At 44.4% G+C, this 14,928-nt stretch overlaps 3 protein-coding genes across 11 annotated transcripts in view; 2 read left to right on the top strand and 1 right to left on the bottom strand.

The window, feature by feature from the left end:
- AMZ2 (archaelysin family metallopeptidase 2) overlaps positions 1 to 2,702 on the top strand; it is a 31,562-nt gene extending 28,860 nt beyond the window's left edge. For 4 of the 5 annotated variants that reach the window (XM_073311688.1, XM_073311687.1, XM_073311686.1 and 1 more), the window contains exon 9: positions 1,184 to 2,699. In XM_073311688.1, the coding sequence (XP_073167789.1) occupies positions 1,184 to 1,204 (21 nt within the window). In that variant the 3' untranslated portion in view covers positions 1,205 to 2,699. Of the gene's footprint in view, positions 1 to 1,183 lie in introns of all 5 variants that reach the window. The other variant, XM_073311692.1, reaches the window with a different exon arrangement.
- Positions 1 to 14,928, top strand: part of ARSG (arylsulfatase G) — an 84,333-nt gene that overhangs the window by 4,162 nt on the left and 65,243 nt on the right. The window contains exon 1 of one of the 4 annotated variants that reach the window (XM_073311675.1): positions 11,817 to 11,897. The exons of 1 other annotated variant lie outside the window; for it this stretch is intronic. The gene's annotated coding sequence lies outside the window, so the exon portion shown is untranslated. Of the gene's footprint in view, positions 1 to 11,816; positions 11,898 to 13,749; positions 14,285 to 14,348; positions 14,455 to 14,928 lie in introns of those variants that run through there. 2 more of the 4 variants (XM_073311674.1, XM_073311672.1) reach the window with 2 other exon arrangements.
- Positions 214 to 14,830, bottom strand: SLC16A6 (solute carrier family 16 member 6). 2 transcript variants are annotated; one of them, XM_073311684.1, is made up of 6 exons: positions 14,344 to 14,830; positions 9,691 to 9,932; positions 8,780 to 8,923; positions 6,089 to 6,217; positions 3,756 to 4,577; positions 214 to 2,865 (listed from the first exon to the last, which is right to left on the bottom strand). In XM_073311684.1, the coding sequence occupies exons 2-6, from the start codon at positions 9,923 to 9,925 to the stop codon at positions 2,645 to 2,647; spliced, it is 1,551 nt and encodes a 516-aa protein (XP_073167785.1). In that variant the 5' UTR covers positions 9,926 to 9,932; positions 14,344 to 14,830; the 3' UTR covers positions 214 to 2,644. The 2 variants fall into 2 exon arrangements, with proteins under 2 accessions (XP_073167785.1, XP_073167786.1); XM_073311685.1 differs by lacking the exon at positions 6,089 to 6,217.

Below are 14,928 nucleotides of genomic sequence, written 5' to 3'. Positions count from 1 at the left end.
AGTTCTTCAATCTCAGCAAGCTGCATGTGATAGCAATGCACTCCTGAAAGCCTGTCTAAACAGGGAATCATAATCAAGCCTTTTATTCACAAGGGTGTGTGTTACTGTTTGCAAGGTTACTACAGGACAACTAGAAGCACAGCACTGTTAGGTAAAGAATGCAGAAGAGATCTGGAAATGAAAGGGGCAAAAAGTGTTTTTCAAAAAACTTTATTGTAAAACTCAGTATTTTATGTCACTTCCAGACTTCACTAAATACATTACAGAACAAACCAGCAAATCCTGGTTGGAACGCGTTAAGCCTGCTTCTTCTGGGTCTTTTGTGCACATATGCATACATGCACGTGCCTGCTCTTGCTATGGACATAAACAGAGACTTACTGTGCAGCCATTTATAGACATTACTGAATCTGTATTGGAAATCCTTGTAAAAAAGTGACAGTAGAACCTCGTTAATCTGCAGAACAGGTAGTTTTCTCTCTCTCTCACACACACACACCCTGGCGGCCTCTCCCACTTCTAAACAAGTTTATAATAGCAAAGTGCTGTAGTGAGGTCTCGTATTACTAAGACTTCATTAATTTTACAATTATATTCTACAGTACATTTACCAGCATGCCAGAAGCATTAGCATAAATTAAAAATAAACATTTACAAAAATAAATAAAGTTTTGTGATGCAGTATTGTGTTTGTTCGCTTACTCGCTAATTCACAAAATCTAGTCATCTACAATGGATCTTCCAGTCATTCATGCAATTTAGCGAGGTTCTGCTGTACATGATAAAGTGCTGAAGGCATATATATTTAAAAAAAAAAAAAGAAACAAACTGCAGTACAGGCTCACTAGTTCTCAGGCAGTAACAATAGATTGCTACAGCCACTTTGTTGCAGGAATGTGTTTCTTTTTGGACATTTAAGACAGTTTGAACAAAAACACCTTCCTAAAGAGAGGAGTTCTATACAGAGATTGTCCCACATTTCTATGGCTGATAAAATACATAGCATAGCAGTTAATAGACAGTGCCACTTCCACTTAAATACAGAGAAACATGTCAAGCTGTATGCGTACTTAGAACCAAACAAACTTTTTACTTGTCCCCCTGAGTTGCTGAGTGGCATAAAAATGCATAAAGGAATTTATCAAAATAGGAGTGAGTGAACAGCCAATTTGTTGTCTTTCAGAATTCCCTTCTTTATAGGTAATACAAACAGGAAACACAGTAAGGACCCAGTCCTGCTGTCACTGAAGTGAGTGGCAAAATACTGACTTCAATGGGAACCAGGTACAGTGATGATTTTCTTTCCGTCATAGAAGACCAGTTATTTGATGCCTACAGAAGCTTACGAACACACTGATTGTATTCTAATAATGTAAACTGGTTCTGGTAATGGCCAAGTGCCTTTACTATTTCGTATTAGCTGTGCTGACTTTATTCATGTTAATTCAGTAGTGCTGCAAAGATTTCTTTATGTGCAGCTGTGGTAAGTGAAAGTTGCAGATATGTTTGGGTGCTAATCATACAGGACCAGATTCCCAGCTAGTGCTATTCAGTGGAGCTATATCAGTTTACACCAGCTGAGGATATGACCTACAGTTTATTAAAAGATGGATAGTCTCTTGCATTCAGTCTACCACAGAATAATTTTAAGAGCATAGTTGTCTAAGACCACCATAATAAAAATCAGACCACATTCACAACAACCTGTGATTTTAAAAACAAAAATCAAACTGAGTTTACAAGATCGGCCTTGAAAGGATTGGTGCAAAGGAGGTAAAAAGGTTTTCTGCTAAATCAGATATTTTCTCTCCAATTCAAATTATTTATCTGATAGCCTTTAACAATCCTAGAATAACTTAAAATAATAAATACTGGTTTAAATTAAAGACAATACATCTTGCTATCAACAGGAAACGATTTGTAGGATGCTAGTTTGTAAAGAAATAACTTTATAGTGAAATATCTGCAGTAATAACTGGCCATAAAAATAAGTGGTAACCTCTAACTTCCCAGCATTTACAAAATTCAAGTTAACTAAAAACCAATTGACTAATAATTCTACTTTAACTAATTAGCCTACCCTATTGTCCTTATGTCGCCTTACAATGATCTGAAACAAGAGTCCATGTTCTTCTGATAGAAAACTCAAGAGTTCAAATTACTTATATTTAAATAATTTCTTCTGCATTATTTATTCTGTGACTGAATAAGATTTACAGTTGGGGAAGCCTGCGAGGCAATCAAAGATTGTGACTTAATAGATTTAGTTGTATGGGCCACTTTGGATTTTCATCCATATAACCTTATGTTTTCCACTTAAGAGCAGTTGAACTTCAGGTATGCATGTCATGTATTAGGAAAGCAGAAATGTGAACCACATCTCTTCATGCGGGACAGGAGTATTCTTATGTAGCTAGCAATGCGTGGACATCTCATATGGAACCTACCATTGCTGGTTTAAAAAAATAAAAGCAATCTTTCCAGAAGAATAGTTGTTGATGGCAACTTTTTCATATTAAGATTTTGCATTCCCTTTGAAGTTTAGTTTTAGAACATGGAGCAGAGCGGACTTGTTTTTCCCAGATTTAACACAGAGTGTATTGATTTATAAGGACCAACTTTTTTATGCTATGCTGTCACAGCTTTATACTGAATCATCTGTTTTTCCAAGATCCATTTCAATAAAGTCATCTGGTATGTCTTCTAAAGCTTCCGATGCATTTCCTTCTACACCCTGCTTCTGACCTTGACACAGGACTGCCTTGCAGGGTCTTACTAAGGACAGAAACACAGCTCCCAGTATCATGCCAGCAGCACAGGAGTAGAAGGCTGATCTGTAGTTCTGTGTCACGTCCACTAGCACACCTATGGAGGAAGCATTTTAAATCTATTAAAAATAATAATCACATCTCACGCTTGTCCACCATTTTTCTGTCCATCCCATTACCTCAAAAACACCCCCCTCCCAACTTTTCAATATAGTTGCCACTGTATTTGTATGAAGAAAAGGAGTACTTGTGGCACCTTAGAGACTAATCAATTTATTTGAGCATGAGCTTTCGTGAGCTACAGCTGTAGCTCACGAAAGCTCATGCTCAAATAAATTGGTTAGTCTCTAAGGTGCCACAAGTACTCCTTTTCTTTTTGCGAATACAGACTAACACGGCTGTTACTCTGAAACCTGTATTTGTATGATATTGCAAGTTGAAGATAGTTAGGTACTGGTAATCAGCTAACCATTACGGGTACCTTTTTAAGCCTTAAAATATCAAGGGTTAACTTACTACATATTTAACTGATATCTGCCAATACAGGACTGACTTATTTTTCAGGGTGTATGGCTAGAAGGCACTGTATAAATGAGTTGTTTACATGTGTATATTTCATTAAAACCCAGAAAGAATGCCAGTTTTAGGATTCTAACTGGAACAGGCTAGCCGTGCAATATTTTCCTTCCTTGAGGCTCTTCTATAGAGGATGCCTCATGTCCAAGACACTGCAGTGCTGCATTTCTGCATTGCAGCAACCTTCTTTCCAGCTCAAGAGGGCTGGATGGGACATCATTACTTGGAGCCTACCACTATTGCTCCTAGTTCAGTCAGAAAGGTTGTTATAAGGTATTCTCACCTTCCCACCCAGGCACAGGAGTAACACTAACCACAGGCCTAACCCATTGCAACATGGTTATTAGGAAGAGGCATCAATAAGAGTAGCTGATTTCAGCTATTCAAAAAAGGTACGTATTTTAAAGTTACCTGCAAGGGGTGGTCCAGCCAACCCAGCTAAACTCTGAATGAACACATACACTCCAGCTGCAGAAGACATCCTGTCAATACCAGCCACATCATCTTCGGCTAACATTGGAATGTGTGTGCCCGCTACAGTTCCAAGCATGAACCCAAAAAATATGCTACATATCATCAATCCCCAAAATTCATAGGCAAGAGGGAAGGCAAAGAGAGCTATGGAGAGCAGAATGACACATATGAGTTCAATGTAAATCTTGCGGATAGGCTTCTTGTTGAGGAGCCAACCGGCGCTAATTCTTCCAAAGACTTCAGCAATGGCCATTGCAGACAATATGTATGCAGAACGATCCTTGTCGATACCAAGACTGATGCTGAGAGGAATGATGTAGAGTGATGGAGCAAAGAATCCCAGAGTAGCAAATAGACCAAAAAGTGCATAACAAATAAAGCCGTGGTCTTTCATCACAGAAAAGTCCAGTAGTTGGATTTTTGGTTCTTTAGGGGAGCTGCTAGCTTCAACAAGCATCTTTATGGTTTCCTTTGGTTCTTCACTTTTCAGCTCTGCTTTGGTGTTTCCAGGCACACTGCTGGGTGAGGTAGATACTTCTACTCCTGAGTCAATTGAATCTATTGAGGTGCGTGTTTGCTCATTTTCAAGCATGTACTTAGTCTCTGTATGCTCTTCTGTTGGCAATACTTTCACTTCTTCCTGTGCTTGGATAATAATCGGTCGCAGCAGTGATCCACAGATGACAATGCCTAACTGTAGCACTCCAACTATCAGGAGACTGTATCTCCAACCAATCTGCTCCTTCAAAGAGGTGATAGCTGGGGAAATGGGGAGCAGAGAAGAAATTATTAAAAACAGGAAGCCTCTAATTTTTTTTTTTAAATTACACACAAAAAAATCAAAGTTATTGGATCAAACTCTGCTGCAATAGGGTCCAAGGTGTCTCAAATTAGGCTCCTAAAAAACTAATGGCCACTTTTGAAAGCATAGACTTAGTGACTTGCTCAAGATCACTCACTGACTCACTATCAGAATTCCAGATTCCCAGTTTTAGGCTTATTCTACATTGGCTAGTAGTTAGAGTCTGACGTGTAGTAACTATGGGATTTCCCTTCTCTGGTAAACAGTCTTTTCAGACATTTCTTAACTGGCATGGGCTGGCAGGCACTTTGACCAGCAGGGAGCAACTAGGTATTATTTTTAATGAGTGTGTGTGAACTCTGTTTTAAAGTTTCCTTTCCTATCTGACCCCATCCTGAAGCCAGTCAGTAAGGGGGATGGTTTTTTTCTATTCAAACTGTGTGCTGGTGCTTACATACAAGCCTTTCATTACAAGGGTTTCTTTAACTGAAAAGGGGTATTTTGCATTAGTTGAAGGCACACCAGTAGACTATTATCTGATCAGTAGAGAAATGGCAGGTTTCTTCTACTAGCACTTTTTTCAGAATAGCTAAATGAGAGGAAGCAAAGATGATGGGGAGTGGGTTTCCAGAAAGTACAGTACTAGAAAAAGCTTCTTGTCTGCTTATGGAATTCTAGGAAGGTCTCATGCAATTCAATCTCTCAAGACCTTGGGGTTAGGTTTCACATGACACATACTCTGAAAGATTAGTGAAGACAGAGCTTGAGGTTAACTCCATGTTACAGCCCATGCTATAAAGTAGCCATGGTAACTACCCTGCCTTATTTTTAGCTTGCCAGAGCTGTACAGGGAACCTACCAGATGGTGTAACAGTGTAGTTTACCCTATTTGGCCAGCACAGACTGAGACTAAAAAGCCAAGCCTCTCCCCCGACATTGATTTTTTTTTTTTTTGGCCAATAACAGGGGCAGATTGTTTCCCTATGATGTAACACCATGCAGGAGATGGGTTCCCCTTGCAGTTTTCTTCTGCATTCTTCTCAGGCAGAGAAAGGCAGCAGAAGGCTAGGGCTACTTGTCCAGAGACCTTGTGTCTCCTGGGAGCTCTGGGTTCCTGGCACACCCCCACAAACTCCATCTTCAGTGAAAGTTAAGACATGTCATTGTCTTGTGACCAGAATAACTAGGATCTAAACTTAACACTATGCAGGAGAAACGCATTTAAGCGGTCTATCCAAAAATTCCACTGGGACTAATTTTGAAGTCCTTACTCAGGCAACGTCTTCAAAAGGAGTTTTACCCTAGTAAGGACAGCACTGGCCCAGTAACTACAAGTGTCAATGAAATCAATATAGTTGTGATTAAGGTGTCAGCTTATGTAAGAATCGGGCCCTCATTTGATTGGTAGGAGGATCACAGAATGTATTACTTACGTACACTTGTGTTTACAATATTTTGGTCTATATACCTGGTGCAAAAGAGAAGACAGCAAAACATTCTCCTGTGGACGCCACTGCAGTGACCAGTGAACGCCGTTTGTCAAAATACTGTGACAAAATGGTGACAGTCGGGAGGAAAGACAGACAGTATCCCAAGCCTGTGAATAAATGTCAAAAATTGTCATAATGGGGAAGGAAGCAAGCTGGATGCGAATGCCAGCTTTCCTGGTGGTGAAATTATGGTATCAGTTCTGCCAACTAAGTAACTCACCTAGGGAAAAACAGAATGACTGACCATGGCCAAGACCCACTAGATCAGAGGTGGGCAGACTACGGCCTGCAGGCCACATCCAGCCTGCGGGACTGTCTTGCCTGGCCCCTGAGCAGGGAGGCTAGCCCCCGACGCCTCCCACCCTGTCCCCTGTAGGCAGTGCTCAGGCCCACCGCTCCTACTGGGCAGTGTGCGGAGCGCAGCTGGCTCTGGCCGGGTGGTGCGGCTGCGAGCTCCTGCTGCTCTGAGCAGCATGGTAAGGGAGTGGGGGGTTCTGGGGGGCAGTCAGGGAGCAGGGGACGGGAAACAGGGAGGGTTGGGAGTCCCAAGGGGCCAGGATCCCGGGGCGGGCAATTGGGGCGATGGGTCCCAGGAGGGGGCGGTCAGGGGATGAGGAGCAGAGGGTGGGAGTCCTGGTGGGGCTGTCAGGGGGGTTGGATAGGGGGCTGGGTTCCTAGGAGGGGGCAGTCAGGGAACAAGGAGCATGGGGGAGGGGGGTGTTGGAGGTTCTGAGGGGGGCAGGAAGTGGGAGGGGGCGGATAGGGGGCAGGGGCCAGGCTGTGTGCGGAGGCACAGCCTTCCCTACCCAGCCCTCCCTACAGTTGTGCAACGCTGATGTGGCCCTCGGGCCAAAAAGTTTGCCCACCCCTGCACTAGATCCTGCTTCCTACTCTCAAATAACTGGGAATTTCCAGTTGGAATTTCCAAGGATCATTTATTTAGTTACTGGTTTGTGTCTCTGGTGCTCATCACCCTAGTGTCAGAGCACTTCCTGGACAATAGCTTTATCTTTAAAACACCCTGGCCATGTTGGCAAGTATCATTATCCCCAATTTACAGATGGAGAACTGAGCTACAGGGAGATTCAAGGGCTCAATCCTGGTAAGGTACTGAGCACCTTCAGCTTCCACTGAAGTCATAGGTATGGCCCTACCAAATTCACGGCCGTGAAAAATGTGTCATGGACCATGAAATCTGGTCTTGTGTGCTTTGACCCTGTACTATACAGATTTCATGAGGGAGACCAGCGTTTCTCAAACTGGGGGTCCTGACCCAAAAGGGAGCTGCGGGGAAGAGGGGTCGCAGTATTGTGACCCTTACTTCTGCGCTGCCTTCAGAGCTTGGTGGTTGGAGAGTGGCAGCTGCTTGCCAGGCCCCAGCACTGAAGGCAGCGCCCCGCCAGCCGCAGCACAGAAGTAAGGGTGGCAACACCATACCAGGCCATCCTTACTTCTGCGCTGCTGCTGGCGACGGCTCTGCCTTCAGAGCTGGGCTCCCAGCTAGCAGCCGCTGTTTTCCAGCTGCCCAGCTCTGAAGGCAGCGATGCCATCAGCAGCAGCACAGAAGTAGCAACCCCCCTACCATAACCTTATTCCCAGCCCCCCGCCCCAACTCCTTTTTAGGTTGGGATCCCTACAATTACAGCAGTGAAATTTCAGATTTAAATAGCTCAAATCATGAAATTTATGATTTTTAAAATCTTATGACTATGAAATTGACCACATTTGACTGTGAATTTGGTAGCGTCCTAGTCATAGGGAATTGACAGTGGTCAGCACATCTACAGGATTATTTGACAATTTTCAGGATCAAGCCACAGGTGACCTGGCCTAGGTAACACACACGAAGTGTGAGGCAGAGGCAGGAAATCAAACCCAGATCTCCAGAGTCCCAGTTCAGTGACTTAACCACAAGCTCATCCTCTCTCTCTGGAAAGGGAAATAATTTCAGAAGCGTCTGGAATGAGACTCTTCACAGCAAGGCAAGTGACTTCGGTGTGATAACAATACTCAGAAATCTTCCAGAAGATTGTGTGCGTGCACACACACACACACACACTATAATATATATATATATATATATATATATATATATAGCAACCTAAATATCCTCTTTGCAAAGCTAAGTGATGGCTTTTTATTCATGCACAAAAACTGAATTTTATATATCAAGTGTACACATCGGTTTGGAAAACAAACATTGATGCCTAGGAGATCATAAAATACAGTATGCCCCCTTAATATTCCCCCCCAAACAAACAAACCAGGCAAGAGTTCTGTGGGAGAGTTAGAAAAGAAATCAGTTTTGAAGTGACTGACACAGGCAGTCTTTGTGAAAGAAATGGGTTTTAAGGAGAAATATGAAGAGGCGAGATGGTTTGTTGAATGAGAAATGGGAGATGGTTCCAAGTGTAGGTGGCAGCCTGAAACAACAACAACAAGAAATAGAATTGGCAAATGATAAAAGAGGAACAACAAGGAAGCAGGACTGGGAGGAGCATAAGGAGTAAGACGAAGAGTCATTAAACAAAAACAAAAACCAAAAAAAAAAACAAAAAACAAAACAAAAAAAAAAACGCAAGCCAGTTTAGGATAAGGGAATCCTAAATTGTGTTTGCTGGAAACTTCACCAGTAGACGGAGTATCTGAGAGATGTGGAAGTAACTCACCAGAAATTAGGCCAATTGTGATATACATCTCGACAACTGTGCGTGCAAAGGAGGCCGTGACCATTCCAATACTGATCAGTATACCTCCGACCATCACCACAAGACCATGACCAAAACGATTACTCAGGACTGTAGACAAAGGAGCTGCATTGGCGGGGGACAAAAGTGCATAAAGCATGACAGTAATTTGCAGAACGCCTGTTGTCTCTGATCTCTTCTCCCCATTTTCTCCTTTTATCCTTCTAGTCACTCTGACACTCTTCTTTGCTCCATGCCAGTCTACGCCCACACCCTTGCCACTCTATCTGCCCTTCCCCGAGCATTTTCTACCCAGCAAGAAATCTTGCAGCCTGAAATAAATACTGTAGGTGAAATCTTGGCCCCACTGAAGTCAAAACTCCCACTTCAATGGGGTCACAATTTCACCTTTAGTGCTTTTATAGCACTTACCAGCTATATATGGCAAGTCACTTTACAAAAGTTGGGTGCTCATTGTTATCTATCCCTCATGTTTACGGAAACTGAGATAGAGAGATCTTAAGTGACTTGTCCAAGCTCACACAAGTCAGAAGCAGAGACATGTACAAAGCCCAGTTCATCCCAGGCCCCATCTGTGGTGGTTCAGAATGAGAATGAAGAAGTGAATTGTGGAAATAGCAGAGACTAAGAAAGGGAACTGATGAGTAGAGTGTGGGATGGGACGTTGAATGACTTACCCCCTCGTTTCCTTGCTCTTTATGGTTCGTGATAGCGGGATATGCAGGCTATCAACCATAGATAGCTCAGAGGAGGAGAGAGTATATATACACTAAGTGATGCGAATGTGTGTAGATCCCAATATGTATACGGGTGCAACAATAACATGAACACAGACCCTTAATTTTCAAACTGAACATGTACTGTGCACTTACCTGTGAAAGTTAGTACAAACACACATATTGAAATGATCCACGATATCTTGCTGTTCGTTTCATCAAAGCTTTCCATCAAATCATTAAAGAAGACTCCAAATGATTTTATAATACCATATGTAAGTGCTTCCACAACAAAGAAAGCAAAAGCAACAGTCCATCCCCATCCTCCATCAGGCACTTTAGTATAAACATTTGGGGTGGTACATGACATTTTTATAGTGTTGACAGTCATTCTTAATCTGGAATAGAGGGAAAAAAATAAAACTTTTTAAATTCATTTTTTACAAAGCCTAATAATTGTAACATCACATAAAAAATATTGGGGAGGAGAGTCCCTTTCTCGTTCTGCTGCTGTGAGATTAAATACAGGGGACTCAGGTAGAAGTTTCTCTTTTCTATGATGAGATGGGAGTGGTTTGTCAGTGGGCCCTTTGAATCAAGAACCAGAAACTCATCACTCAGCATCAGGACAAGCTGTCCCAATCAGCAAAACCAGTGATTAAAAGCAGTCATCTGAGTTAAATGCGAGATACAATTCATGAAAAAATAAATAAATCCACAGGAGAGCCCCAGAGGGCTCATGAAATGACACAGACTTCAGAACAATGCCCCAACAATCAAGTTTTTCTAACTTGCTGACATTGAATGAAACGTAAAGTAGTAGCAGGAGGCTGAGACTTCCATCTTGCACTTCCTCAAGGACCTCTGCTGTCACAGTCCAAAGCTCCAACTCAGCTCTACATGGTTTCTGCAGAGCTGGTTAGTTACGTAAATCAGCTAGAAGCTATTTTTTTCCTGTGGCTTTTAAAGCCATTAAATGCTTTCCTGAGCACTCACAGGGGCTGCTAAGATTCAAGGAAAGAGAGTGGAGTGGCTTGGATCATCAAAGACATAAGACAGGGAAAAAACCAACCAACCAAACCAACCCTCTGTTCCCTTCACCTCTCCCTCAAGTAGCCAAGATGAATTTGGAGGTGGGTGCAGCCCCTAGTGGTTCTTGGGGCTAGGAAACATTGGTCTATTCTGAAGCTTTTCCCCTGGAAACAAGGATTTGTTAGGATCAGTTTGTCTGATGCTGAGGAAGTTAATGGTGACCTGCAAAACAGACAGACCAAATTGCTTCTGCATGATGGGCTGAACACTTACAGCAATAGTGAAGGAAGGCACTGAACACATTATAAAGGAAAACCACGTGTCCCCTTACCATAAGTCTCAATCATGATGACATGCGAGAGATTGCTGATTAGTGCTCAGTGAAACACCCAATCATGCATCTGGTGACTTCACGCTAACCACTAATCTAGTCTGCAGGCTAGGACTGGCATACACATGTAAATAAGTCCTACTGTTAACAACACTGCTTGGTTTTCTGGAGTATTTTAATACCCTACAGGATATTAAGCTAGGCCCAAATCATCCTGGTGTAACTCTATTGATGTCAGTGGAGTTACACCAGGGATAAATGTGGCAGATTAGCTTTTAAAAGTACTGCAATACTATGTCGAAAAACAAATCAACAGAAAAAGACCCCCAAACCCACACAACCCAGGGTTAATCTTAGTGCTTTCTGAAAACTGGCCTTGTAGCGGGTATGACGGCACCAAGAGGACTCATGGAGTCCCTGTTGCCAGCTAACCAGAGTAGGTCAAAACTCCATTTTATTTTGTAAGCCTTCAACATACACAAGTGCAAAGGGTCATTTCTCTTTCTGGGCACCTTATAGACTAACAGACATATAATACATGCATCAGATGAAGTGGATATTCACCCACAAAAGCTTATGCTCCAATACGTCTGTTAGTCTATAAGGTGCCACGGGACTCTTTGCCGCTTTTACAGATCCAGACCAACACGGCTACCCTTCTGATACTTCTCTTTCTGGAGCTCTCAGTAAAAACCAAGGCCCTGTGTCACAACAAGCATCCCACTAGCTGAGGAGGGCTAAGGCCTGTACTTCTGAGTAGGATGGACAGAGAGGTATGAGAGACATCATGATCTACACTGCGGGACGGCCCTGTCACCCACCTGCTGTGTGACTTTGAGCAAGTCACCTCTCTCTCTGCTTATTTCCCCTCCCACCCTTTCTCTGTCTTTTCTGGTTAGGACTTGTCTATACTATGGAGGCTACAGCACCGTAGCTATGCCTCTGTAACCCCATAGGAGCCGGATGAGGGACATGCCAGTGCTTCTGGGAGCTGCTTGAGGTAAGTGCCGCCTGGAGCCTGCACCCCGACCCTCTCCCATGCCCCAACCCCCTGATCCCCCTCCTGCCCTTGAACTCCTTAGTCCCAGCCCAGAGCATCCTCTTGCACCCTCATCCCCAGCCCCACCCCAGAACCCACACCCCAACCCCCAATTTTGTTAGCATTCATGGCCCACCGTACAATTTCCATACCCAGATGTGGCCCTCGGACCAAAAAAGTTTGCCCACCCCGACCTAGCTGCATCTACCTCAGGGATTAGGAGCGATGAAGCTATGTCAATTTACAGCTTAAGTACAGACAATGCATTAAATTGTAAATTCTCTAGGGTGTGAACTCTCTTACTATGTACGTCTTACTGTATAATGCTCAGAACAATGGGACCCTCTAGGTGCTACAACACACTAACCCTAACCTTGGATCTTGAACTATTCCCAGCTGGTTGCTTTATCCCTGGTCTGCTATTCCTTCCCCCCCCCCAAAATCTTTACACAATAATGTTTTCCTTCCCCAATTTTCTACCTGAGTTGCTTGAAGGCATCCATAAAGATTTATTTGGGAAAAGCCCAAGGTATCTGTTAGGTCTTGTATGCTAATTTCAGCTTAAATTTAGAGTTCAAGGATTAATTTCAAACAGAGATACTGACACACCCTTTAAGTGTAACAGAAATCTGTATGTATGGAATACTCTTTGCTAGATTGTGGGTCTATTAATTAAAAGCTGTTCCATTCTATCATGTCAATACTCATTCAGAACATGCACTTAGGTATATTCAAATGCACTTCAAGATTCCTTATGGAAAGGATGGCAAAAGCTGCTGCAGGGCATTTGATACAAGTCACTAATCCATTTACAAGATCTAGTTTTTTAACGATGCTTAAGAATTTACAGTTTTGCTACTTGAAGCGAGTCCCATAGGGATAACACTTACTAATGGAAGCTGAAGAGTAAGCCTGGGGTAGGAGGCATGTTGTCTACACAAATTCTAACTTTTCCTACTTGGGTGAAGAGACTGCAGAAGGGCAGGTTTGTGCTGAAAGACTTGGTGACTTAAAGAAAATGACCTGCCTTCTTTGGTTAAGCACAACGGGTCAAATCCATACATGTTGTAACTCCATAAGTACACTTAGTGACTATACACACAAAGACTAAATTCCTCAGAGCTAGCTAGAAATGGCAATTAATAATTCTGTATTTCCAGCAGTCGCCCTAATATGCTATTTGATTTCTGAACAGAAGACAGTCAATGCCTAGAGTAGTTCACAATTAGGGAAACTCTTATAGGGATCATGTATTTCAGAGATGCTATAGCACATCTCTTGTGGAAAGTGTCTTTCACATTGATGCTGTGTTGAAGAAACAGATATATTGTTGGTTTTTGTAGAGGTGTTGTACAAAGTTACTGTATATATTTTCCTATCATACTGCTGTTCTCATTTAAATCCAGCCAGAGAAAACTGGTTGAAGATACTTGTTCTCAGAGGGCACTATATCAAACAACAACAGCATCCTAAACCTTCTGTAAAATGGGGATTGGGAACAGGAACTGAAAACGAACCTTAATAACTTAGGGCAAACTTCTGCTGTCTAGCCACTCAGTGGAGAGAATGCGGGCATGCCGGTCTTCCCCCTTCAACAGAATCTCAGATCCACCTGGCAGATTTTACCAACATTGTGTCCTCCCAAAGCATGCAGAACCCTCCCTGCTCCGGATCTCAATGCTGCTTCATCTGTTCTCCAAAGGCACGGAGGACCCTCTCCAAAGTGGACCTCAGCACCCTGATTCAACAAAGCATTGGATGATGTGTTCCCGTCCATTCAGCATTTAAACCTGTGCTGATGTCCCACTGACCTCAGGGAGACTTAAACACACTTCAATGCTTTGTTGACCAAGAACGGGGTTGAGCATGTGCTTAGCTTTATGGCTCTCCTTTGCTGATTTGGAACTTGACCTCAGGAGAAAGCAGATCGTTAGCGTCCAAATCTTCCTTCAAAGTTTTTTTTAAAAGACTCTTGGTCCTTCAGCAGTGGGGGCCCTAGGGATACAGACCGGTGTGCAAATCTGTGGCACGCCAGATGTCATAAAAAACTGAAGAAATGAGCGAGAGACACTAAAAGAAAAGCAATTTTGAAATATACAGCCAAGCAAGTGCCTTTAAAAGCAAAAAAAAAAAAATAAATCTATCGATCAAGAAGGACCACGGCAAAAATTATCTGGGTGCAAAATCATCAATCATCATCCCCTCGTGGTTCCTAAGTGGTGTAGGGAAAAGAAGTGCGGGGGCAGACGTCCGGCATCACTTTCTGAAGGTTTAAGCAGCCCGGTGACCGCGGGCGGCAGTGCTGGCGAGGGCAGCCAGCTGTTCCCTGGACACACGGATGCTCCTAGGTACAGACATAAGGAAACGGGCACGAGGCAACAAACTTTTAAGCATGAATCTCACTTACCAGGTTTGCTGCTGCTGGTGGGGGAGGAGGAGGAGGAGGAGGCGGCAGGACCCCCCCCGCCCCCGAGCCACAGCGGGGTGCAGGCGAGCTCAGCGGCGCATCAGCAGCATGGTGAGGGGGCTGGCTGGAGCAGGGGGGGGGAGGGGCTGGCAGCCGGCCAGGGACCCCGGTGCAGGGCTGTGGCTGGAGAAGGGGTGGGGGGGAGGAGGCGCTAGCCCCACTGAGCAGGGCTAGGGGGTCTGTGCCCGGCTGCTCCCAGCCCCCCGCGCCGGGCTGCCCCCCAGCGCCTTGCTCCGGCGGGTCCCGCCCGTGCCCGGCTGCCCGAGTGCCCGTGCGGCGGGGGCCCTGCTCCTGCCCGGGCGGCGGCGGCGGCAGCTGTCCCCCCTCCGCTCGCGTCCCGGCTTTATATAGACCGGCTCGAGCCGGTCTCTGCCGGCGGACCCGGCGCGCGCGGCAGCTCAGCAGCGCCATGTGCGCGCCGGGCCCGGCTTGCGGCCGCCGCCGCCGCTCCAGCCCCGCGTGCGCTGCAGGCGGGGGGAGGGGGGGGTGCGCGGGGGTGCGCGCCGGGGAGGAGGGGCCGGGGGG

This window comes from Lepidochelys kempii, chromosome 14 (assembly GCF_965140265.1).
Source record: "Lepidochelys kempii isolate rLepKem1 chromosome 14, rLepKem1.hap2, whole genome shotgun sequence".
Lineage (NCBI taxonomy): Eukaryota > Metazoa > Chordata > Testudines > Cheloniidae > Lepidochelys > Lepidochelys kempii.
The sequence above is the reverse complement of the archived record's forward strand: the minus strand, read 5'-3'. Positions and strand labels throughout refer to the sequence as shown.